Below are 24,635 nucleotides of genomic sequence, written 5' to 3' on the forward strand. Positions count from 1 at the left end.
GTCCATCACAGGGCAACACACAAACAACCACGCACACACTCATTCATACACCTAAGGGCAATTTAGAGTGACCAATTAACCTAACAGGCATGTCTTTGGACTGTGGGAGGAAGCTGGAGTACCCACACATGCAAACTCCATGCAGAAAGACCCCTGGTCGGGAATTGAACCCAGGACCTTCTTGCTGCAAGGCAACAGTGCTACCAACTGCGCCACCGTGCAGCCCGCTTTCGGATACATCTGTATTCAAATTCAGCCGTTAGAAAAAAAGTACAGGATGCCAAACAAACAAACGGAAGAGGGAGGTGAAGAGGAAATCTTTTCACACTTGGGTTAAACGAGTAAAAATGAAAACGGCTCTTTTGCCACAAAGCCTCAGCTCAGAATACAAATGGTTTTACACATGTTTTTCACAGCGTTTGAAGGAACCATTTTCCCATCTATTGGCTATATTCTAAAATGAGCTAAAAGATTTGATTATAATGCTAAAAGCTTTTTGCATGTCTTGTTGAAACATGCATGCAGAATGCTTGGATTTCTGGTTTGTAGAGATGGGTGATTTGGACCTCATTTTTTATAATGATATTTTGGGGAATTTATTGCGGTGGTAATAAACGAAACGCTACAAAAAGGTATTACAGAAAGTTCAGCAAAGCCGTCTTGTGGACTTTAACGATTCGCTGTTGAGATCCCTGGAAGGGAAAAGCTGAAAGAAAAAGAAGACGAAGACAATAAATCTGTCGTTGTTTACAGTCTCAGAAAAATAAACACTGCTTGAAACATTAAACTTAACCCTTAACATAAAAGGTACTTTACAGCAACAGTTAGATTTAGAGGTGCAACTAAATGGGCTGGACAGCTAAACCGTGGTTAGCACTGTTTTCCTTGCAGTAAGAAGGTGCATGGTTTGAATCCCAGCCTGGGTTCTTCTTCATGGTTAGAAAATTAGACACACCAAAAAATTAGACAAACTAAATCAATTACAAAGAAACAAAGATGACAAGCACAGTGGAATGGGGTAGTAATGTGCAACCAGGGAAGAACTAAAAGAACAAAACAAAAATAAAAATAATTTATTATAATAATAATAGTCATTTCTCCATGCCTTGTATGAACCTATTATTTTACAGATGTATCGTAGGCTAATGCTAACAAACTGCAGTTTGTTTATTTTTCAACTGCAACACCAACATTTGTAAATGCGAAGGGGACAACCTGTAGTTAACGAACCGGGGAAAGAGAAATGAGAATTGAAGTATTTTTGCTAAAATCCTGTAATCGTTGTTTTAAACGAAAATTAATTTAAAAAAAAATAAATGCTTCTTTTATCTAAAAAGGTGATCAAAGCGACTTTAACCTTCGCCTGCAGCCTCTCCCCCATCCCTCCCCAACAATTTTCCTTTAAACTGAACACAAGTGTTGTAGATTTACGAGCTGTCCTGAACGCAACGTTTGGATAGAGTTATTAGCTCCAGGAAGCTCCTCTGTGTGGAGCAGAACCAAAGCTTTAACCACCAGAGGTTGGTCCAGTGTGAACTGTCCGTCGTGTGTTTCGGTGACTCCGATATGACAACCGCTACTGGTCTTTCTGTTTTGTCATAAGACCCGAGGACGAGGCGAGCCCAGCTTGGCCAGAACAGGATGACTTTGACCAGAATCCTGTTGTGTTTGCTCCTTTTCCCTTTTGTTTCATCAGCCCAGGGTGAGTAGCTCCTTGGCAAACAACGCGCTGTGTTTAAACCTGCATTTTAACAGCAAATACAACAGTAAACCGCAACGTGCAGTAATAGAGAAACAAGCCAAACAGTTTGGGGTGAAGTGTCGGTGTTGAGGCGCTGATAAGCAGGGATTGAACGTGGGTGTTTATCGGCAGGAAAACATGGTGGATCCCAGGCTAAGTTGGCTGTTAGCTTGCTGTCAGAAGAAGCTGGCATTTCCTGCGCCATGTGGGATGTTTGGGAAACTGGTTAATGATGACAATATCCTGCTCTGATCAATGGAGATTTATTATGAAGCTTGCTTTGACGCCTTTGTAAGATTTGTAAAAAAAAATCATGTGTGTTTGTGTTGAGCTGCTCTAAATCACGTGAATATTTGATGTCCACAGTAATGCATTGTCAGAACAGAACATTTGCTATTGGGTTTTTCTTCATTTCCTCTTTCTAGATTTCAGTATTACCCAACATTTGGCATTGCATTCCGATATATTTGACTGTTTCTAAAGAACATGACGCAACAAGGCTCAGTATGTATGGGATACAATGAAATCCCGCATAATGCACATGTAAGAGCGTTTTCCCGTCCTGTCTGGTGCTGCACACAAAGACGTACATACTGTGAAAACTCAGGGGATGTTTCGGATGCACTAGTTCCTCCTGTTCTGGACAGTCGTCATAACATCCCTTCAGGTAGAACCCATTTGCTTGATGTTGTGAGCTTCTCGTTTAAAGTCAAGAGTAAATGATTCCCTGATCAGACATTTGAAATGTTCTTCGTCCTCCCAGCACATCAAGCCTGCAATGATGGCTTCTTGTGAGTGATTTCTTTTTTTTTTCTGTTTTTTTTTTTGGACATTCTTCTAAGCGTGGGAAAAGTGTAGCAGATGTCTTTCAGCCAGCTGACCTGCTGTGTGCAGAAGCAAGTGGGGAGGTTCAGTACTGGTTGCTCCCTGCAAGCTGGAGAAAACTGATCTCTCTGGCATCTCATTGAGCTGTAGGAACAAAATGACAAACTATCAGCAGTTTTGATATAATGCTGGAAACCGCCCTATTCCTATACAGGTTTAAAATCTTACTATTCTAGAAATATCTGCCATGAATCCATGGTAAGCTAAATTATTTATTATTTAAAAGTAAGTAAGTAAGTAAAGTAAAAGTTTATTTATATAGCACCTTTCACAGACATTAAATGTCACAAGGTGCTTTACAGAAGTGCACAATTATACATTAAGATAAAACAATAAAGGCACAAAAAATGTAATAAAAACCATAACTATGAGGGTAGTGGTAAATATAATAGTCACAAGCCTATAGTAGCATAACTAAATCCAACGCACTGGAACTGTTAAAAAGATTTGCAAAAGAAATAGGTTTTAAGTTTGCTCTTAAAAACTTCCACAGAATCAAGAGAACGTAACAAGAGCGGGAGATCGTTCCAAAGTTTTGGCGCAACGGCCTGGAAGGAACAATCTTCTCTAGTCTTAAAACGGGTGTAAGGGACCTTAAGAAGATTCTGATCCAATGACCTTAGCCTTCGAGAAGGGATATACGGACACAACAGGGCTCTAATGTATCGGGGAGCCTGACCATGGAGAGCTCTAAAAGTCAGAACCAGGATTTTGAAATTAAAGCGAAAAACCACTGGAAGCCAATGGAGAGATTTTAAAATTGGGGTAATATGAGTCCTTCTGTTGGTGCGAGTCAGCAACCTAGCCGCCGCATTTTGGACATGCTGCAGACGAGACAGCTCCTTTTTGTTAAGACAAGAAAAAAGGCTATTACAATAGTCTAAACGAGAAGACACAATAAAGCATGAATGATCAGCTCAAGATCATCTTTGGAAACAAATCTTCCTAGTTTCGAAATATTCCTGAGCTGGAAAAAACAGGGACTAAGAACTCTGGCAAGTTGGAATATTGACATGTAAGATGCCCAGAAAGCATGTTGCTTGCATATATCATGCCAAACCATTTACATGCAACTTCTACTGGATGATAATCCCGTTCATTAAAAAGAAATAAGCAGTCCATCTGATCATTTACCATATTCAAAAAGCCCAACAGTGGAAATCCCTCAAATTATTCCCAGACAATAGCAAAAAGCCTGACTCTGGTAACATTTACAGTCAAGGTAAAGAAGAAAGTACACCCCTTCAAGTTCTAGTTCAGTCGATGTCATGGTATCTTCAAGGTGAAATTTAGATAATCTTAAAACCCATGAACCAGATTATTTCTAGGCTAAAACCTCTCTAATATACAGAAGGTCTGCTTTTATTTTCACAGTGGCTGCATGCTCTGAAAATCCCCCAAACAGAAATGACTTAATAGTTTAAGAAACTGGAAAACAGTTTCTTCATCACCCAAATCATTGCTCAAGTAAGGTTTGAAATGTCTGTGGGCTTATCTCCAGCTGAGGAAAAAGAAGCTGTCTAATAAACACTCCTAACCCTGTAAAGACCCAGCTATTATTTTAGCAGAACAAAGCATCGCTATTGCAATAATTAAAGTTCAGTGCACAGGAAGATGAATGGCTTGGCTTTTAGCCCTCATCTGTATCTGTTTAGATTGAAGTATCTGGACCTCTTTCAGTAATTGAATTGGACTTCTCTGTATTAACATCTAAACATCTGGCTTGAGTTCTGCTGAATTGTAGAATCATACAGAACTAGTTTAATATTGCTAATATTATTATTGTTACTTTGGGTACCAATAATGACTACATATTATTGCCTGCATAAACAAGGGTACCCCGCATGGGTTCTAGATGTGTTGCACAACTCTACCTGATTTTCTCAGAACCCGTCCAGTTAAGCTCAGAATTATTCATACCCAATGGCAGATTTGGATTTTAAATTATTTTCATTCAACCATGAAGTTTGTTTCTGATAGTAAATGTGACGAGGATGTCTCAAAAGATAATGAAACGATGTAAAGGGAATATCCAGTTTGAAACAAATTAACTTCTTAGTTCTTACATTTTTAGAAACAAAATGACACATTAAAATAAATGTATGCACATCTGAATATTCAGTGGAAAAATATTTACTGGCATTACAGCTATCAGTGCCAGCTTTTTTCCAATGGTAATTTTGACCATTTATCTTTGGTGATGAGCTCCATGGGCTGGGCTTTTCCAGAACCGTAACATTACATATATACAGTCAGAAGAACCATGTTGGTAAAATTAAAGTATAACTTTAAACATAAACCTGCAGGGGTATGAATAATTCTGGGCTTAATTGCATGTGACTCAGCTGAGACGTACATATGGGGTAGAACTAGTTTTGCTGGTATAGGTTACATTTGGTTAACCCATCTGGGTTAACATTGTGGGTTAAGACCCCTGTGAACCGATCCAGCAAGAGCAAATCTATGGAGAGCCAACGTAAAAATATCGTCTGTTTATTTTTTGTTTATTTCCTTTTAATTTTTCTCCTGCTTTAACAAGAATTTGTAGGGTTCTTTGTAAATGGAAACATTTTCAATAAATTAGTTTGTGCTAAATGTGTTTTATGAAGCGTTATTATTGCTCATGAATAATTAAAAAGTCACCAGAAAGTGCCCGACTGATGTGCCCCAATCACAGTATAATGGTAGAAGTCCAAATCTATCTGCCAATTAAAAGAGCTGTGTACTAGAACAATGTGATGTAGTCAGCGGTCTACTCAAGATCCTTACGTACATTTTCCTGCAAAATTCTCGATCTCTGCATTTAGTTGTTATAAATCTACATGTTTTTTTTTTGTTTTTTGTTTTTTTTCATCACACACTTGAGGAAGGATTGACTCGTGGGAAAAGTGCTGCTCCCAGCAGTTCTCCCACACTTAGTCTAATTTATGAGATCGATTGAAATCCCTTTTTAAAAGTCACCAACCTAAAGGAAAAAGCAATTGGTGTTTTAATTCGTCTTAGCTGTCTTTAATCATAATGGTCTAAAACAACCCTAATAATGGCTTTTTATGTTGGTCAAATGACTTTTAAACACTGAGTCAGCATAGAAAACAGGATGCGTTATTTTTACTGAAGTGTTTCGTCCACCTCAGCTGCTTTAGTCCGTCCAACATGGAGCAGCACCATCTAACACCCCCTTCATGGGAGAGGAAATGAGAGAAATGATTTGTTTGCCAATCAGAAAGCAAGGGGACGGAAACACAGAAGGGAATTACTCTGAACTCACGTTTGATCTCGAGAGGGTTCGTGAGATTTCCTGTCTAAAATCTGAATGTTTGTGAGTGAAATCAGTTTGTGTGTGTTGGGCTTTCTGTGTGGCTGGACACCAAACACTGTAGGACCAAACCTGTTACACCTGCGATGTTTTATCATCACGTGTGGGGTCTCAGGTTTTGAAAATACTGCTATGTGAACCAGGCTTGTCTATCTGCTGGGTTTCCTTAGACAGAAAAACATTTTATCCAATTTGAATAAATAACTAACTCTGACTGTACTGTTCAGTTGTTAGGATTAATTGGAATGTATGTACCTGACTGTTGTGAAGTGCCTTGAGACAACATGTGTTGTGAATTGGCGCTATATAAATAAAACTGAATTGAAATGAATACTTGCATCTGAGTCAGACCAGACCAGGTGTAAACAGGGCCTTGGACTTGGAGGTTTCTGTGGGTCCTAGCTCTACGATGAAATGCTTTGGGTTTAAATCTGTGGCTCTCAGAAGCTCTGGGTTTGGTATACCTTTACCTGATTTATAGTATGAATGAGTGGGGGGGTAGCTGTGTCTTTCTTGTACAGAATGAGATATAATGTGTTTGAGCCTGCTGAGACATTTTAGTTTTGATTCATACGCTGATCTGCGGATACCTTGCTTGAAGTGAAATGATGAGTCACTACATAGAGCTGAAATTGTGCCAGCAGTGAATGGAAACTTCTCCCCTCTTCAACCTGAATTATTGTTCAGGGCTGGGTTTGAAGACTTCAGCAGAATGACAGAATCCACCTAATACACCTGACGGCAAATTGACCTGCTTTTAGCGTAACTGTTAACCAGAAGTGAAATTCAAGTTTGAACACTCCCTGAGAGATCACTGGAAGCGATGTGAAAGCAGAAAGTAAAACTAAAATTTCATTAATGAATGACTGCAATAATAGTTTTAACAATTAGACTTCCCTATCCCGATCATACACACGTCTTTCACGAGGGCATTTCAACATTGAAAGTGAACTAAAAGATGGTTAAGATGATGAAAGCTACCAATGAATACTAAGAATGTTTTACTCAGTTTACTTAAGTTAAATTTGAGGTTTTCTTAGTTTTTTTCCTCCTTATTTAATATGTTGCTGCTTGTGTTGTTTTAAAAATGAAGATTGATTGATTCAAGCTTTTGCTGTCCTGTGCTTTCAGTCGAAAGGCACCAATCGACCGGCCAAATATCGCAATCACCTAATTTTCCTTTAAACGACCCTGATCGCTGAATGGCTGCTTTGACACTAAAAATCAGAATATTTTTTCTCATATTCATTAAATGTATCAAAGCTAATGATTTCCATGATTTATAGTCTATAAGGTGACCAATCAACAGTGAAGGTATAGTTTAATCCACTTTTTAAAATCAGATAAAGGTTACGGACACATGCTTTGATGGGATAATTCTGCAATTTCTTAGATTTCTGTTGTATTTCCATCTCTAGCTTCACTTGCCTTCTTCGGGGCAGCATTTATGTTTCATTTTGTCATGTTTGCTGTCTACTGTACATACGAAAAAGGTGAGACCAAAGAAAGTTCGAAGCATTACAGTTTTGTTCTAAAAGCCAGAATGTTGGCCTTATCAGATCTTAACGGGATGCAGCAGACTTGTAGACTTCCTGGTAGTACAGAGGCCCTGATTCAAAGGTCTCAGCAGAAAACCACACATTATTAGAGGAAAGTCATTACTGAGTCACAACCCTCTATTAGGGGACACTTTCAAGCTGGGATCTAGACATCTTCTGCATGTCTCTGTTGATGTAAACAGAAACGGGTTTCTGAAGCCGACCCACTGCTGCTGGTGTACACCTCTGGTCCATCAAGAAGGACAATTATATGATAGTTATGCTAAAATCCAAAGAGCATAATTTCCAAAAATACCAGATGATACTTTTAGATCCCTAACAACATGGCTAAAGCAGGCAAGCTCAGCTGCTATCATTGGTTTGAAGTGAATGGTTTTGGGCGTCTGATGCATTTAATCAGTAGTGTTCGCATCGCTGCTCCTAATTATACATGTCACCGATGGTGTCGAGGCTGCTTGTCACGTGACATAACTGCAGTACCCTGCTTCAGCTTGTTCTTCCCCACAGATCCAACCTCTTTTTAAAAAGAATATCCAACTGACCATTTTGTGTCTTCTCACCATATCTCATTTCTATCGTTCTTACTGTCTCTATTATAACCTCACCATCTCTTTTTAGCAGTCAGGTTGCCACCAAGCACCCAGAATGCTTTGTGACGTGTGGTCTGAAGGCATTCGTTCCTGCTTTCCGATGTTTGTTCAAAGCGACGTGGTAAATTCCCTCAAACATATTTCCTAAAACTGGTCCAAAAATGCTGTAGGGAATCTCGTCATGTGATTTACGTGGGCTGCTGTGTCGTGCAGAACAAGGAGGACGGTTGACGGAGGCTCGGGGTCATGGAGGTCTGTTGAAAGAGGAGATGTCTGCTCAGATCTTCATTTTAATGATTACTGCTGTGGTTTTTACATTATCTGCTGGGAAACAGCTTAGTTAATGTGTCCAAAGCTGAGCTAGAGGTTTGTGTTTTTCATCAATTATAGCTTGTCTATTTTATGTGACCCGTTTACATTGAATTAATGAAATCCTGTGCAGCACCACCAGGCAGCTTAAAAGCTTCCCTGATAAGGATGGAGAGCATCTTTTTATCGTTTGGTTGCAAAAGGCTGCAGAGCTTGTGTTGCACACCACAAGTAACCTCATTTTTTAGAAAGCGATGCCATCTGCTTTCTCTTCCTCCTTCTGTGAGACGTTTTTTGGGTTGCAGCAGTGGTTCTCCAATTGTTTAGATTGAGCCCTATAATTCGGAGGAGAAAACAAATAGTTTTTTTGTTTCAGAATAAAGGGGGAGGTTTACTGATATGATATGAAGCTATAATATTACATGTTTAAAAAAGGTTAAATTTTGGGAAAAAAGGAAATTAGAAAAATGAAATAAATTTTAAGATTAACACAATTAGCATATTATTCAGTATTTGGCAGTAAAATATAAATTTTTCTTTTTAGTTAAGCAAAAACAAAGCAATCCCAAATTTAATATACTTTGATTTTCCCTTTTTTGTTTCTTTTTGTAAAAAGACAAATAATAATTTTAAGGTCTGTCCTGGGAATGTTTTTTTTTTTTTCTTCATAAAGAAGCAAATAAGGACAGCAAAATAAACTGACTGATCCTGCAGCCTTGCTTACTCTAATATAGAACCTTCTCCAGTATTTCACATTGACTCCAGGAAAACAAACAGTGTTTGCTGCTCAACGCCACGCTTATAAAGAGCAGAGTTCAGTGCAGTTCTTGGGTAGGAACATCAGGACCCTGTTGAGTTCCAAATATTCGTTGAAACTGCACCTTTAGCCTTCCTCGTCTCTTCTTCATCATTCACCTCTTTCTGTCCTCGTCTCTGTGGGTTTACAGCTCTTATGCTGCGTCCAGATAGTGATCCACCATCATTACTCTGACAGGTCTCACAGGCAGCAGCTTTTTCGTTCCAGAACCATCCAGGAGATCAACTCCTCCTGTGCTGCTCCTCGTATGTGAGAATAATGACAAACATGCCGTCAATATTCCAGATCTGAAGTGTTGCTCTTCCGCCAGACTTGTAGGAGCATAAACTCATAAATTCACACTTTGAGTGTGTGTGTGTGTGTGGGGTGGGGGTGAGGTTGAAGCTTGTGGTTGACAGCTTCAGCCACTAACTTTACTGCTGTGGTTATCACTTTTTTTTTTTTTTTTTTCTTTACAGTGCATAAGTATCTCTGAGTTCCTACTTAAACCCGTCTCGGCTCTTTACTCAACATGTTTTTTTTGCATTTGTTTTTTTTTTTTCCCTACCCTGCGGTTGATCTTATTTATCACGTGCATAATGCGTTGGTTCACAAGAGGAAACGAAATTGAAAGGTTGTTTTCGTCTTGAGATGTTCAATGACTCATTAATGCGTGGGGAAAATCTGTGGCACATGTGACAGAATTTACAGAAAATGGCCAAAGTTCAGTTTAACACTGAACAAACAGTGAATTCTTTCATACTTCCTGTTTGGATTAATGGCTATTAATTCTGCCTCTAAAATGAAGGTACAAACAGGTGGCCTGCTGGTTTTCCTTTAAGAAACTACAGCAAATGAGACGTCAAAGCAAGGAGGGAGGAATCTTTGTGGTTTTACCGAGCCATGAAGCACAGTTACCTTTTTAAAACGGATGCAAGTCTTAAAGAAGTGTATAAACCTTATATAAAGAAATGGCTGCCCTCATAAATAGTGTAATTATTGTACCAGATGCTTGAAGGGAGGGTGGGGGCCTGTTGTTTGTTCTTGCCTTTGTTGCTTTGTGTTTGAAGAAGTTTGATCTCTGACTAGAATGTTTTGAAGTTGCATAAAGGCTGTGGGAAGGTGAACCTGGTCAATGTTTGGAACATTGTTGCATTACTTTGCCATTTTTAGGGCCTAGGAAATCCAGAGCTTATGATGTTGTACGTCTGTGCTGTGTGTGAGAAAACTACAGATGCGTCTAAACAGATTAGAATATCATGGAAAACAAAATGTTTTCACAAGTGATACTCACATTTTATAATATAGATTCATTACACATTATTTCTTGTAATTTTGATAATTATGTTTTACATATATTGGAAAAGCTAAAATTCTGTCTCCAAAAAAATATTTTAAACAGAAATGTGTTATAGTATGTTCATTTCTAAGCACTTTAATATTTGGTTTGGGATCCTTCTGCATGAATTACTGCATCAATGCAGCGTGGCATGGAGGTGAGGAGCCTCTGGTTCATCTGATCTGTAATGGAAGCCCAGGTTGCTTTGATGACAGCCTTCGGGTCATCTGCTTTGTTGGGTTTGGTGGCTCTCATCTTCCTCTTGACAACAGTCCATAGATTCTCTATGGGGTTCAGGTCAGCAGAGTATGCTGCAGCTTTTGGTACCTTTGGCAGTGTGGGCCGGTACCAAGTCCTGCTGGAAAATGAAATCAGCGTCTCTATAAAGCTTGTCAGCAGAAGGAAGCATGAAATGCTGCCTACTTCTTTTTCTCTTTAGCCCAGGTAAGATGCTTGTAGCCCATGTGTGAGATTAGTCTGTGTGTAGAGACTCTTTATGCGCTAACTCCAGGTTTAGTCCATCCTTGTGAAGCTCCACTAAATTCTTGAATGGGAAGTTGCTTGACAATCCTCCTAAGGCTATAGTTATCCCTGTTGCTGGCACACCTTTTCCCACCACACTTTTTCCTTCCACTCAACCTTCTATGAATATGCTTGGATGCAGCACTCTATGAACAATCAAATTCTTTAGCAATGACCTTTTGTGGCTTACCCTCCTTGAGGAAGATGTCAATGACATGTCTTCAGGACATCTGTCCAGTCAGCAGCCTACTGACCGTGACTGAGACCATTTAAAGGCTCAGAAAACCTTAGCAGGTGTTTTGAGTTACTTAGCTGATTAGGGTGTGACTCCATGACTCCTTTAGTAACTTTTTCACAGTATTCTACTTTTCTGAGACACTGAACTTTGGGTTTTTATTATCTGTAAGCTATAACTCATCAAAATGACAAGAAACAAAGGCGTGAAGTATTTTAGTCTATTTATATTGAATCTATATAATATATGAGGTTTATTTTCTAAAATGACTGACAAAATATTGAGCCTTTCAGGATATTTCTTTTATATCTAAAATGTACCTGCACTACTGTTGTCTGTTGGGAAATCTACACTCACTACTTCTTGTCCGTTTTCCAGCAGTGCCCTCTAGTGGTGAATTATTTTTATTAGACATGTACCAGTCTTAATATAACGGTGCATCTTAATATATTACAATATTAAGTTATATTATCTCAGTAATTTCAAAAGGTGAAACTCGTATAGATTCATTACACAGAGGCAGTTCTATTTTGAGTATTTATTTCAGTAATTTTGATGGTTATGGCTAGCAGCCTAGTAAAAACCCAGAGTCCAGTCTCAGGAAATTACATTACTGCAAAAACAAACAAACAAATAGATATTTAATAAAGAAATGTGATGTTTCTGTTATGGCCTACATAATTATGGGGATGACTGCGGACTTGACATCAGCAGACTGTCATAAGGCGCAATGAGGTCATTGTTAAAGAAACAGTCTGTTCAGAGTGCTTCATCCAAGTATACCAATGGGAAGTGGAAGGAAATGTGTGGTAGAAAAGGCTGCACAAAAATGTGGACAATAACAGCCTTGAGAGGATTATGAAACCATCCTATTCAGGCATTTATCTAGAGAATTACAGTGGAAGGAACTATAGAAGAGGTCTGTGCTTCAAGAGCCACCACAACCATCCCTAAACCAGAGGTGTGAGAAGCATTTTACCAAGGAGAAAGATGATTGGACTGTTGCTCAGTGGTCCAAAATCTGATTTTCTGATTAAATTAAGCTCCCAAAGTCTAAAGGAGATGTGGAGAGGCACAGGATCGAGGTTGCTTGGGGTCCAGCATGAGGTTTCCACAGTCTGAGATGATTTTTTTTTTCCATGTCCAAAGTCAGTGCAGCCTTGTATCAGGACCTTTAGAGCATTTCATGCTTCCCTCTGCAGACAGGTTTCATGTACAGGTCCTTCTCAAAATATTAGCATATTGTGATAAAGTTCATTATTTTCCATAATGTCATGATGAAAATTTAACATTAATATATTTTAGATTCATTGCACACTAACTGAAATATTTCAGGTCTTTTATTGTCTTAATACGGATGATTTTGGCATACAGCTCATGAAAACCCATAATTCCTATCTCACAAAATTAGCATATCATTAAAAGGGTCTCTAAACGAGCTATGAACCTAATCATCTGAATCAACGAGTTAACTCTAAACACCTGCAAAAGATTCCTGAGGCCTTTAAAACTCCCAGCCTGGTTCATCACTCAAAACCCCAATCATGGGTAAGACTGCCGACCTGACTGCTGTCCAGAAGGCCACTATTGACACCCTCAAGCAAGAGGGTAAGACACAGAAAGAAATTTCTGAACGAATAGGCTGTTCCCAGAGTGCTGTATCAAGACGCCTCAGTAGGAAGTCTGTGGGAAGGAAAAAGTGTGGCAGAAAATGCTGCACAACGAGAAGAGGTGACCGGACCCTGAGGAAGATTGTGGAGACGGGCCGATTCCAGACCTTGGGGGACCTGCGGAAGCAGTGGACTGAGTCTGGAGTAGAAACATCCAGAGCCACCGTGTACAGGCTTGTGCAGGAAATGGGCTACAGGTGCCGCATTCCCCAGACCTGGGCTACAGAGAAGCAGCACTGGACTGTTGCTCAGTGGTCCAAAGTACTTTTTTCAGATGAAAGCAAATTCTGCATGTCATTCGGAAATCAAGGTGCCAGAGTCTGGAGGAAGACTGGGGAGAAGGAAATGCCAGAAGTCCAGTGTCAAGTACCCACAGTCAGTGATGGTCTGGGGTGCCGTGTCAGCTGCTGGTGTTGGTCCACTGTGTTTTATCAAGGGCAGGGTCAATGCAGCTAGCTATCAGGAGATTTTGGAGCACTTCATGCTTCCATCTGCTGAAAAGCTTTATGGAGATGAAGATTTCCTTTTTCAGCACGACCTGGCACCTGCTCACAGTGCCAAAACCACTGGTAAATGGTTTACTGACCATGGTATCACTGTGCTCAATTGGCCTGCCAACTCTCCTGACCTGAACCCCATAGAGAATCTGTGGGATATTGTGAAGAGAACGTTGAGAGACTCAAGACCAAACACTCTGGATGAGCTAAAGGCCGCTATCGAAGCATCCTGGGCCTCCATAAGACCTCAGCAGTGCCACAGGCTGATTGCCTCCATGCCACGCCGCATTGAAGCTGTCATTTCTGCAAAAGGATTCCCGACCAAGTATTGAGTGCATAACTGTACATGATTATTTGAAGGTTGACGTTTTTTGTATTAAAAACACTTTTCTTTTATTGGTCGGATGAAATATGCTAATTTTGTGAGATAGGAATTTTGGGTTTTTATGAGCTGTATGCCAAAATCATCTGTATTAAGACAATAAAAGACCTGAAATATTTCAGTTAGTGTGCAATGAATCTAAAATATATGAATATTAAATTTTCATCATTACATTATAGAAAATAATGAACTTTATCACAATATGCTAATTTTTTGAGAAGGACCTGTAGATTCTGACTTCATTTCCCAGTAGGACTTGGCACTTATCCATACTGCCGACGGTACCAATACCTGCTTTAATGACCGTGGCGTTACTGTGCTCGACTGGCCTGCAAACTGACCTGGCCTGAACCCCACAGAGAAACTATGGAGTCTTGTCAAGAGGAAGATCTGATTCCAGATCCAACAGTTCTGCTACTAATACAACTTGGGCTTCATTAACACCTCGGCAGAACCAAAGGATGATCGCTTCCACGCCACGCTGCACCGATGCAGTAATTCATGCAAAAGGAGCCCTGACCAAGAGTACATATACAGGTCCTTCTCAAAATATTAGCATATTGTGATAAAGTTCATTATTTTCCATAATATAATGATGAAAATGTAACATTCATATATTTTAGATTCATTGCACACTAACTGAAATATTTCAGGTCTTTTATTGTCTTAATACGGATGATTTTGGCATACAGCTCATGAAAACCCAAAATTCCTATCTCACAAAATTAGCATATCATTAAAAGGGTCTCTAAACGAGCTATGAACCTAATCATCTGAATCAATGAGTTAACTCTAAACACCTGCAAAAGATTCCTGAGGCCTTTAAAACTCCCAGCCTGGTTCATCACTCAAAACCCCAATCATGGGTAAGACTGCCGACCTGACTGCTGTCCAGAAGGCCACTATTGACACCCTCAAGCAAGAGGGTAAGACACAGAAAGAAATTTCTGAATGAATAGGCTGTTCCCAGAGTGCTGTATCAAGGCACCTCAGTGGGAAGTCTGTGGGAAGGAAAAAGTGTGGCAGAAAACGGTGCACAACGAGAAGAGGTGACCGGACCCTGAGGAAGATTGTGGAGAAGGGCCGATTCCAGACCTTGGGGGACCTGCGGAAGCAGTGGACTGAGTCTGGAGTAGAAACATCCAGAGCCACCGTGCACAGGCGTGTGCAGGAAATGGGCTACAGGTGCCGCATTCCCCAGGTCAAGCCACTTTTGAACCAGAAACAGCGGCAGAAGCGCCTGACCTGGGCTACAGAGAAGCAGCACTGGACTGTTGCTCAGTGGTCCAAAGTACTTTTTTCGGATGAAAGCAAATTCTGCATGTCATTCGGAAATCAAGGTGCCAGAGTCTGGAGGAAGACTGAGGAGAACGAAATGCCAAAATGCCAGAAGTCCAGTGTCAAGTACCCACAGTCAGTGATGGTCTGGGGTGCCGTGTCAGCTGCTGGTGTTGGTCCACTGTGTTTTATCAAGGGCAAGGTCAATGCAGCTAGCTATCAGGAGATTTTGGAGCACTTCATGCTTCCATCTGCTGAAAAGCTTTATGGAGATGAAGATTTCCTTTTTCAGCACGACCTGGCACCTGCTCACAGTGCCAAAACCACTGGTAAATGGTTTACTGACCATGGTATCACTGTGCTCAATTGGCCTGCCAACTCTCCTGACCTGAACCCCATAGAGAATCTGTGGGATATTGTGAAGAGAACGTTGAGAGACTCAAGACCCAACACTCTGGATGAGCTAAAGGCCGCTAACGAAGCATCCTGGGCCTCCATAAGACCTCAGCAGTGCCACAGGTTGATTGCCTCCATGCCACGCCGCATTGAAGCAGTCATTTCTGCCAAAGGATTCCCGACCAAGTATTGAGTGCATAACTGTACATGATTATTTGAAGATTGATGTTTTTTGTATTAAAAACACTTTTCTTTTATTGGTCGGATGAAATATGCTAATTTTGTGAGATAGGAATTTTGGGTTTTCATGAGCTGTATGCCAAAATCATCCGTATTAAGACAATAAAAGACCTGAAATATTTCAGTTAGTGTGCAATGAATCTAAAATATATGAATGTTAAATTTTCATCATTACATTATAGAAAATAATGAACTTTATCACAATATGCTAATATTTTGAGAAGGACCTGTACTGTACACTACATAAACATACTTTTCTTCAGGCCAGTATTTCTATATTAAAAATTGCTTTTTTATTCATCTGAACATTTCAACAGAATCTTGGTTTTTAGTCGGAAGATATGATCATCAGAATTACCAGCAAATAAACACTTAACATGCAACATCATGAACTGTTTATGATGACCTGTAAGCTCCATCTTCAGTTTAGATTTTTGATATAAGTCATGAATTATGGTTTTAAACAGGTGTCTGATTTTCCTCAACCTGTCTACAGTCTGATCTGTGTTTGTGTTTCCACAGTGGCACCTCCGACCAACTTGTCCCTTACCTGCCGTAGCCAGAAGAACATTTTGTACTGGGACTATGACCAAATTGTTCCTGGGCTCAGGTTCTTGGTCAAGATCTTCTCCGATTCAAACCTCAAAGGGTATTTCCTTTTTTTTTAAAATTCTTTTTATACTTTGTTCTCCTGCATATGTGTGTGTGTTGGATATTTTTGATGATCAGTACAAAATGATCCATCCATCCATTTGTTTTTGTCTTTGTTTTTCACCAGTTGCCGTAATGAAATTTGGGTGGACGGGCCTCCTCTACAAGCGAATGTTTCGTTTCTGTCGGATCCAGACGCTACGTACTTCCTCACAGTGAAGGCTGTGTTGGGGAAGAACGAGTCCGTTTCCTCGGATGGACTCACATTCAGCTATTTCCACAGTTCTCTAGGAGGTCAAAAATGTAAGGGTGTTCAGGAACTAATAAAACCACAGAGGGCAGCTGTGACACGTGTGACTCCGTGTGTAATGACCCTTGCTGTTTCTCAGGTCTTTTGGACCTTCCGCCTGTTAACGTCACTCCCCAGCCACATCACCAGATCCAGTTCCAGTTCAAGCATCCTTGGCTGGTGTATAAGGAAGGGCTGTCGGGATGTAAAGAACACAAGAAAAGAGTGTCGGAGTCCAAATTACCAAATTTTGAGTATAATGTCAAGATGGCTGGCCAGGTCAGACTGCTCACGGTTTACATCACATGCTAAGAGTAATTTTTGAATTTGGTCCTGCAGAAGCAGCTATGCAGAACTGATCAGAAACACTTTCCCTTAATGACTTGTTTTACATACAATATTGCTCTGTCAGCCATAAAAATGAGCCGCCTTTTTTGTACTTGAAGGAGCAGGACCACACCTTTGTGTGTGAGGATGCTGTGTGTGAGGAGAGGCTGCGAGTGGATGCTGCGCAGGACCAACACTGTCTGAAAATCCAGGGATCGCTCAAAAAGATGTTTGTGGAGTCCACAATGGAGTACTGCGCCCTGAAAACTGAGCCGCCTCACAGTTGAGTAAAACTTAATTTGTTCCTCAGATACAAAGAAGAAGAGGAAAGTTAAAGTTAAATAGCTCAACACAAGTAATATTAAACTCAAAGGGACACTTTCAAAACCTACTGCTGTGTCAAAATAATCCATGACCAACATCCTTATTCGTTAGTAGATTACCTTTATGCTGTTATGAGCTGCTGCAAACGTGTTTGATAGCCAGAAACCAGCTTCTGGCAGCATATCTGAGCTACCTCGTCCCTCCTCATGGGTAGATGTTCCTCTGCTGCCACCGTTTTTAAATGAGGTAGCTAAGATTGCTACTTCCAGGACTTGATCCGAGGCCTTGGTGGGGTTTGAGCTATGGTTGGGGTCATTGTCCTGTTTCAAGGTCCAATGATGGCGAAGTCTCAGAATCCTCACAAACTGCATGACATTTTCCTCAGGATTTCCCAGTACATGATTGAATCTATCTTTCCTCCCTGTGCCACAGGCTTCCTGTGCCAGAGGAAACAAAGCAGCCCCACATCATCACTGAGCAACCGCCATGCTTTACTGTAGGCATGGTTTTCTTTTTTTAGCTTGATCTTTATTCTTGTTCCTCAAGACATATTGCTGATCCATTGGACCAAAAAGTTCCAGTTTTATTTAATTGCTCCACAGAACAAAATCCCAAGACATCTTTGGCTTATTTATGTTGTTGTTAGCAAGTTGGAGCTGACCTTTCTTGTGCTTTTGGGTGCAGCCAGCAGGTCTTTCTGCAGGTTTTCCCTGCCTCCTCAGGAATCTGATGGCAGCCTTTGATAGCTTCCGCTTTCTGCCACTAGGTGGCGTAGCCCCAATCCATTTAACTTAAACTTGCAAACTTTGCCTTCAGTTGTATTTGATGCAGTTCAAATTTGTTTCTTTTATGAAACTTTGTATTTAAGGTGGACGAATAATTTTGAGACTGCAGGAGTCATTAAAAGCAGGATTTAGTGTTGAATTTGGATAAAATAACTGTAAATAGTTTAGTTCTTTAAATTTGCCAATAAACCTAACTTCAGATGATACTATAAAAAACAGCCTTAAGAAGTATCTTTAATGAGTGAGGCATCACTTTCTGTTTGTTGGACACTAAGGATTAGAAAATCTGTTGCAACTTATTAAATGTTTAACACTTTCACAGAGATCTGTAATGATGAGGAATGACATTTCTGATTTTCCTCATTCATATATCTGTATACAATGGACTTATACGAATATTTATGCCCCGAGAACCTTTCCACAGTTTTTCACGCTACAATCACACACCTTAAAGTGTTTTATCTGGGTTTTATGGGATAGACCAACACAAAGTAGAACAGAATTGTGAAGCGGAGAAGAGCTGATTGTCTACTTTTTTAAATGACAAATAAAAATGTGAAAACAATGACCTGTTTGTTTTTTTTAATCCGCTGCTCTTTAGTAACAGTCCTGTGTTGTTTCTTGTAGTTAGTGATTATATTGCTCCGTTACCCCTACTGTGTTGTAAGGGTCTGATCAGCCACCCCTTGTGTGTCACTTCTTTATTAGGTCAGTTATAATTTGTTTGTTCACATTTTTTGTACATTTTTGTTTCTTTCACCTCTTTTATTAGCTTTGTATTAATATTTTGCAAGTATAACTTTTTTGGTTTAAATTAAAAATATATATATTTTTCTCATGACTCCTGCCTTTCAACTCGGCCAATCACATTCTAGGTATCCAAAGCTGCTGGAGGCCCGGCCCAAAAGAGAATGTGGTGTAGCTGCAGTGAAAGGTTTTGAGATTTTTATTCGTAAAGAAAAAAAAACTAAAGAAAAGCCATGTATCTTTTTCTTCCCCCTTTTATTATGGGTTTCTTTGTGTTGGTTGGTCATAAAAAATCAGTTGAAAAGTGACAATAATGTGGAAAAGTTGAAGGGGTCCAAATTTTTCTTCCACGTCTCGCTTGTTCGAGTGATTATGGAAAATAAGTTTATTTGTTCTGCGAGTGGCTCTAACATTGTGTATTTGTTCATATGTTTTGTTTAGGTCACATCACCCTCTATACGTGGATCAGCATCGTCATCCTAATGGGAGCAGCTTTGGTCGCCTTCATGGTTTACCGGAGAAGGACGTCGCCCTCCTCGGATATGCCTCGCCCTTTAGTATGTGCAGTCGGTCAGAGCTGAATTGTCTCCGTCTTCCCCCCCCCCCCCCGATGGTTTTCTGGTTCAAAGCTAACCTTGTAATTTTCTTCTCTGTTTCTGAAAGCGTTTCGGTTTCGGTGATAAGAAGAAGCATCCCCCCCTCATGCCACCTGATGACGTGGTCAGTCCTGTGGAGTCCATCTCAGTCAGCTCTAAAGAGGAGGATGATCAAAGCTTCACTCCATCCATTCCTGGATCCAAAGAGTATGAAGTCCGCATGAAGTTGAACCCTGAAGACCCGGAGAAGGGGAACGCAGCTGACGATGATACTGTTTACATGGCAGGTGGTAACTTGGCCAGTGACAATGAAGAGCAAGAATCCGATCAGGAGAGCCGCTCTCCTTATGAGAGACGTTCAGTGGTGCTGGAGTTGGCCCCCGAGGATCATGCTGAGGGATACCGAGGCTGAGTGAAACAAAATACATCCTAATTAATCGTTGATCCAGAAGAAAACAATAATTTATTAAAAACGAAGTAGTTCCCCATCAGTTTGAGTTACATTTTTGCCCTTGAGCCCTAATCTTTAAAGTCTTTTTCACTGAGTGAAAAGTGGTGAAAATATGGATCATGTGAAGCCATGATCGCAGCTCTTTCACACTTAATAGTGATTAGCTAAACATTGTCATGCAGGGACATCTGCTGCATGAAGACTAGCATTACCGTATTAAATCGCCTGCCAGCAAACATAAACTCTTTGTACTTTTTTTTTTTATACCTTTGTATAGCTGTAGTTACTCATTACAATAATATTGTAGTTACAGTAAATTAGAATTCAAAGCAGCTTCCGCCTTAGTAGCTTTGTGAGTAATTTTCTGTCTGCTGCTGAAACTAAGGGATTTGTGCCATTTTGTCAGGACGATCTTATATTTTCTGCATAAACCACCACTAGACGACTGGACTGAGATGACATTCTTTAAAGGAAATGTGGTCACATATATGTAATTGTTCTGTACATTTAATGTGAGATTGTGATGGTGGATTTCTTTGTGTATTTGTCCTCTGTGTCTTCCTGTTGAGGGTAAAGTTTGATAAAATGTTGTGGAGCAGAGTCAAAGTGAAGGCCATTAGGTCATGCAGGGTTCAATCAGTTTAGCTTTGTTAAAGCTGTGGCCTTTGGAGATGATGGTGGTTAAGTGCCTCTTTTCTTATTATCCAATTGACAAAGCACTTTATTCTCTTATTAATCATTTCACTATCTGAGGTTATTTCTAGTGACGGGGCTTTTAACAACAGAACTAATCTCTGTTTTTTTCTTCTTTTTTTTTTGCTAGAACAGATAGAGGAAGGAGGAAACATTGGTATAATAACTTAAAATGACACTGTTGGTTAAAAACAAGTCAAAAAAGAAGATTCAGATCTGATTCAAGGTTTGGGAATCTACTCCTGCGAACTAAGGTTACATGTCGGTATTATTGCTGAATATTGTGATGGCTGTTACAATAAATCCCTTTTTATTCTTTTGATTTCAGCGTCCTCACCGCTTGACGCTCAGCTGTGAGCGTCAAGGACAGTTGTGGTCCATTCAGCAGGCCAAATATATTATTAGCACATAGAGCATGAATGCAAAAAAACCACAGAAATAATATCATACATAATATTGCATCCAAGCGGTCCTTTGCAATTCTGTATAATGTGCGGCTCCTCTGTGAACTGAACGATTTCTCAACAGGCGGCTGAACAGGGAAGCGTCTCTGTTCTAATAATCTGTAACCGTTATCGGGTGCAACGAGTAAAAGTTTTATAAATGTCAAGGTGTTTTAAAGAATCTCTGTTCTGTGTAGGTTCAGGTTTGCTAATTTGAAGTATTTTAGATGTTCAACTCTAGATCATGAAAGCTGCCCAGATTCCTTTAAAAACTGTGAAATAGCCCTTTAGTTTATTGCCACTAATATAGAAAGTACCAAAGCTGATTCTAAACATAGCGCTGTTGGCAGCTAGCAGTTTACCGACGTTTGAGCACCTTCTCCCTCCCTCAAGTTTTACATTCAGAGTGAACAATATTCACACTCTTCTGTGTTGAAGCTGTTTTAGCTCATGGTTTAGATTTCTATTTTTCTTGTGGCTGATGATGCGACAAGGAGCGTCGCCTTTTCTCACAACTTGGTTTTGTTTTCCCAATCAAGTTTCAGAAGGAGCATGCATGCACTCCAACAACGGCTGAATTTTGATTTTCTATGCCCTCACTTCTTGAGAAACTCGAGTGCTTTATTGATCTTATTTTTTTACTGTTTTGGACGTTTCTTTATCTAAGTGAGTCTGGAAGTTTCTGCTGGAAAATAAATGTGAGACAAAGGAGACCAGAGATGTTGAGAGAACTTTCAGAACAGGGATTTAGATCAAAGAAATGTTCTTTTTAATTTAATTTTTAATTTTGTTTTTTTACATCTGTGTTCTGAGTCATACAGAAAAACACTCAAAACCCAGATTATATGTGACAGATTTAGCAGAGCTCTGAAAATCCAGCAAGGTATTGTAATTATTGGACTTTATGTACCTAATCTACAGGGTTCATTAGACCTCAGCAGAAATGTCACAAATCCAGGGCTGACATAATGTAAAAGGTCTCTTACATTCAGTTCGAGGTTACAGGTAAAGATTTCTATTAACTTTGGTTAAAAACATGTCTTTGAATAATGCCGAGCGTTGCTGTGTCCTCTGACATCTAAACAAAACGTTTGCTGCTAAATCACAGAAAACATTTAGATCAGTTTGACTGTTAAACCAACCAGCGGAGCGATACCTCTTCAGAGCACTACTTCAGGGTTGCACGTTAGCCGAGCAGCTGAACGTTGACTGTCCTCCACGTCTTCGCCGCATAAAATGCTTGTTTGCTCAGAAGTTGAAACTCAGATCGTTGCCCACACGTTTCAACTTGCTGTTTAATCACCTTCTCTCTCTGGTTTTATTCACATTTCAGTTTTTCACACTCTTTTTTTCCCTTCATGTTTTAATAAAAACAATCTTAGTGTGCAGAATCTCATTTGTAATTACCTCTGAATCTTTCCACTCATGAAGGAAGTTGGCATTTCTGTAAAGCGGGCTTCCAGGTTACTGTGTTACAGACAGGTGGTGCTGGTCGAAGTGGCTCATCACTCACGTCATTCTCTGTTTTATGGGAAGAAACGAGGCTCCCATTACAGGTCGTGACATTTGATCGCTCCACGCTGTTCGTTCCTCTTAACCTATGTGACGGGGAAGACGTTTTGTAGGTGTTTCCTTCCTTTTTGGTTGTGTGCCTGTTGGAGGGCCCTTGTTTTTGCTTCCTGAACTCATTGCCTGTGTAATTTTCCATTGTTGGTTATCTGGGGAGAGTTTCTTGTAATTTGCTTCAGTATTTAACAGCCTGCTTTGTTGTTGATCCACCATTACAGATCATTAAAATAAACGGTTAAAATGTGAAGAGTGTAATTTGGTTTATTGATTTTCTATAACTTCTGAGGTAAGTTGGGTCGATAAAGATTTTTCCAAGAACCAAGATGTAAAGTCCAAAGTTCTGGACAATTCAGAACCTACATGGACATAAAGCACTGCTCAAAAGTATTCACACCCCCTGAACGTTGTCACATTGTAACCACCAACTTCATTGTATTTTATGTGATAAACCAACACAAAGTGGCGCCTAGTTGTGAAGTTGGAGGAAAATGACGCATTGTTTTACAAACCTTTTCTGAATAAAAGCCCCCAAGGTTTGGTGCACATTTCTGTTCACTGTAGCTATTCCAGCTGCAGGTTGTTTTTGGCCCATGTCATGACATTGAAACGTTTGCCCATTCTTTGCAAAATAGCTCAAACTGTTGAGTTAGATGGAGATCGTCTGTGGTCATCAGTTCCCAGGTCTTGCCTTAGATTCTTTAATTACATATAGGTCTTTAACCTATAACCTACTTTAACTAGGCCATTCTTAGAAATGAAAATGCATTGCAGCTCTGCCTGTAGGTTTAGGGCCATTGTCCTCAAGTCTTTCACAGCCTCTAGCAGGTTTCCCTCTGGATTTGCCCTGATTTAGCTCCATCAACAGATGCCAAATATGGAATATCTGCATGCATTTATATTTACATGAATTTTAAATCTCCATTTACATGTAGATATGACTGATCTTTGCTGCAGGTCTCTATCAGTGAGCTTTACAGTTTCACCTCCCTCACCATCCTGCTCACTGGAGATGAGGCGATATGGACCTAACATTTTAGCAGGATGTCTTGTGGTTTTTATTGTGAAGACAAAGAGTAAAATTAAGTTTTTGCTGCACATGTTACTGTATACAGTCATAGCCCTACAGACACTGATTCTGCTCTAAAAACAACATAATGTTAACAAGACCACTTCAGCACACGTTACCACACAGCAATTATTTTCAATAATTTTTTCAAATATATTGATATTTGATGGAAGCAACTGTGGAAAAATTAAACGGTACCAAGCCCCCATCAGTCAGCTAGAGTCTACAAACACCATCAGTTAGTTGTATTTTCACAGTAAATTAGTTTTTATAACAATTGTTCCCCCCAAAAACAATAAATATAATTGCCTGACTGCAGACTGTGTTTTGGCCATCATCCAGTTTCAAACCAGGGTCCTCATCTAGCCTTGGCACCTTTTTTTCCCATGGAAGATTGATTGAACAGCGCTGCAGCGTAAAAGCTTGCTTTACTTCTCCACAGCTTTCTCCCTGACCCGTCTGTGTTCCTTGATCTTCACAATGCTGATTGTCGCATTTAAGCACTACTTCATGTTGATCTATCACATAAAACCACATTAAAATACACCGATTCGGGGTTGTGACACAGCAAAATAGGGAAAGGGGTCAGGGGTGTGAATACTTTTTTGCAGCACCGCCATCGTGTTTAAAAATGTGTCTGAAGATTTAAGGTAATGTATTGCTGGTTGGCTTTTTGAAAGTACAATCAGAACAAAATTAGATGCAAAGTGAGCGACATGAAAGTGCAAAGAATTTCTTAAGGTTTATTACGAATAAAACCATAATTGGTAATAAAACCGATATTCTGCAGAACAATTCAACAGCAATAGCCTTTTAGAAGGTACTATTAATATCTTTGCAACCATAAAAGCCTCAAACATAAAGCAAAGAGGAAACACAAAGTTCAGAAAAGGGCATTGCTCTTCTCTGTTGTGTTGAGGGTTGTCTGTTGGATTAAGA

The 24,635-nt window shown here is 39.9% G+C and overlaps 1 protein-coding gene across 1 annotated transcript; it reads left to right on the top strand.

Moving 5' to 3' along the window:
• The first annotated feature begins 1,450 nt into the window (after positions 1-1,450).
• ifngr1l (interferon gamma receptor 1-like) lies at positions 1,451-22,877 on the top strand. The gene is made up of 7 exons (XM_047351859.1): positions 1,451-1,702; positions 16,278-16,404; positions 16,534-16,709; positions 16,796-16,974; positions 17,142-17,304; positions 19,320-19,435; positions 19,542-22,877. Exons 1-7 carry the CDS (start codon positions 1,642-1,644, stop codon positions 19,884-19,886), a joined length of 1,167 nt encoding a protein of 388 aa, XP_047207815.1. The 5' UTR covers positions 1,451-1,641; the 3' UTR covers positions 19,887-22,877.
• The last annotated feature ends 1,758 nt before the right edge of the window (positions 22,878-24,635 follow it).

The sequence above is a fragment of the Girardinichthys multiradiatus genome, chromosome 22, assembly GCF_021462225.1.
Source record: "Girardinichthys multiradiatus isolate DD_20200921_A chromosome 22, DD_fGirMul_XY1, whole genome shotgun sequence".
NCBI classification, from domain to species: domain Eukaryota; kingdom Metazoa; phylum Chordata; class Actinopteri; order Cyprinodontiformes; family Goodeidae; genus Girardinichthys; species Girardinichthys multiradiatus.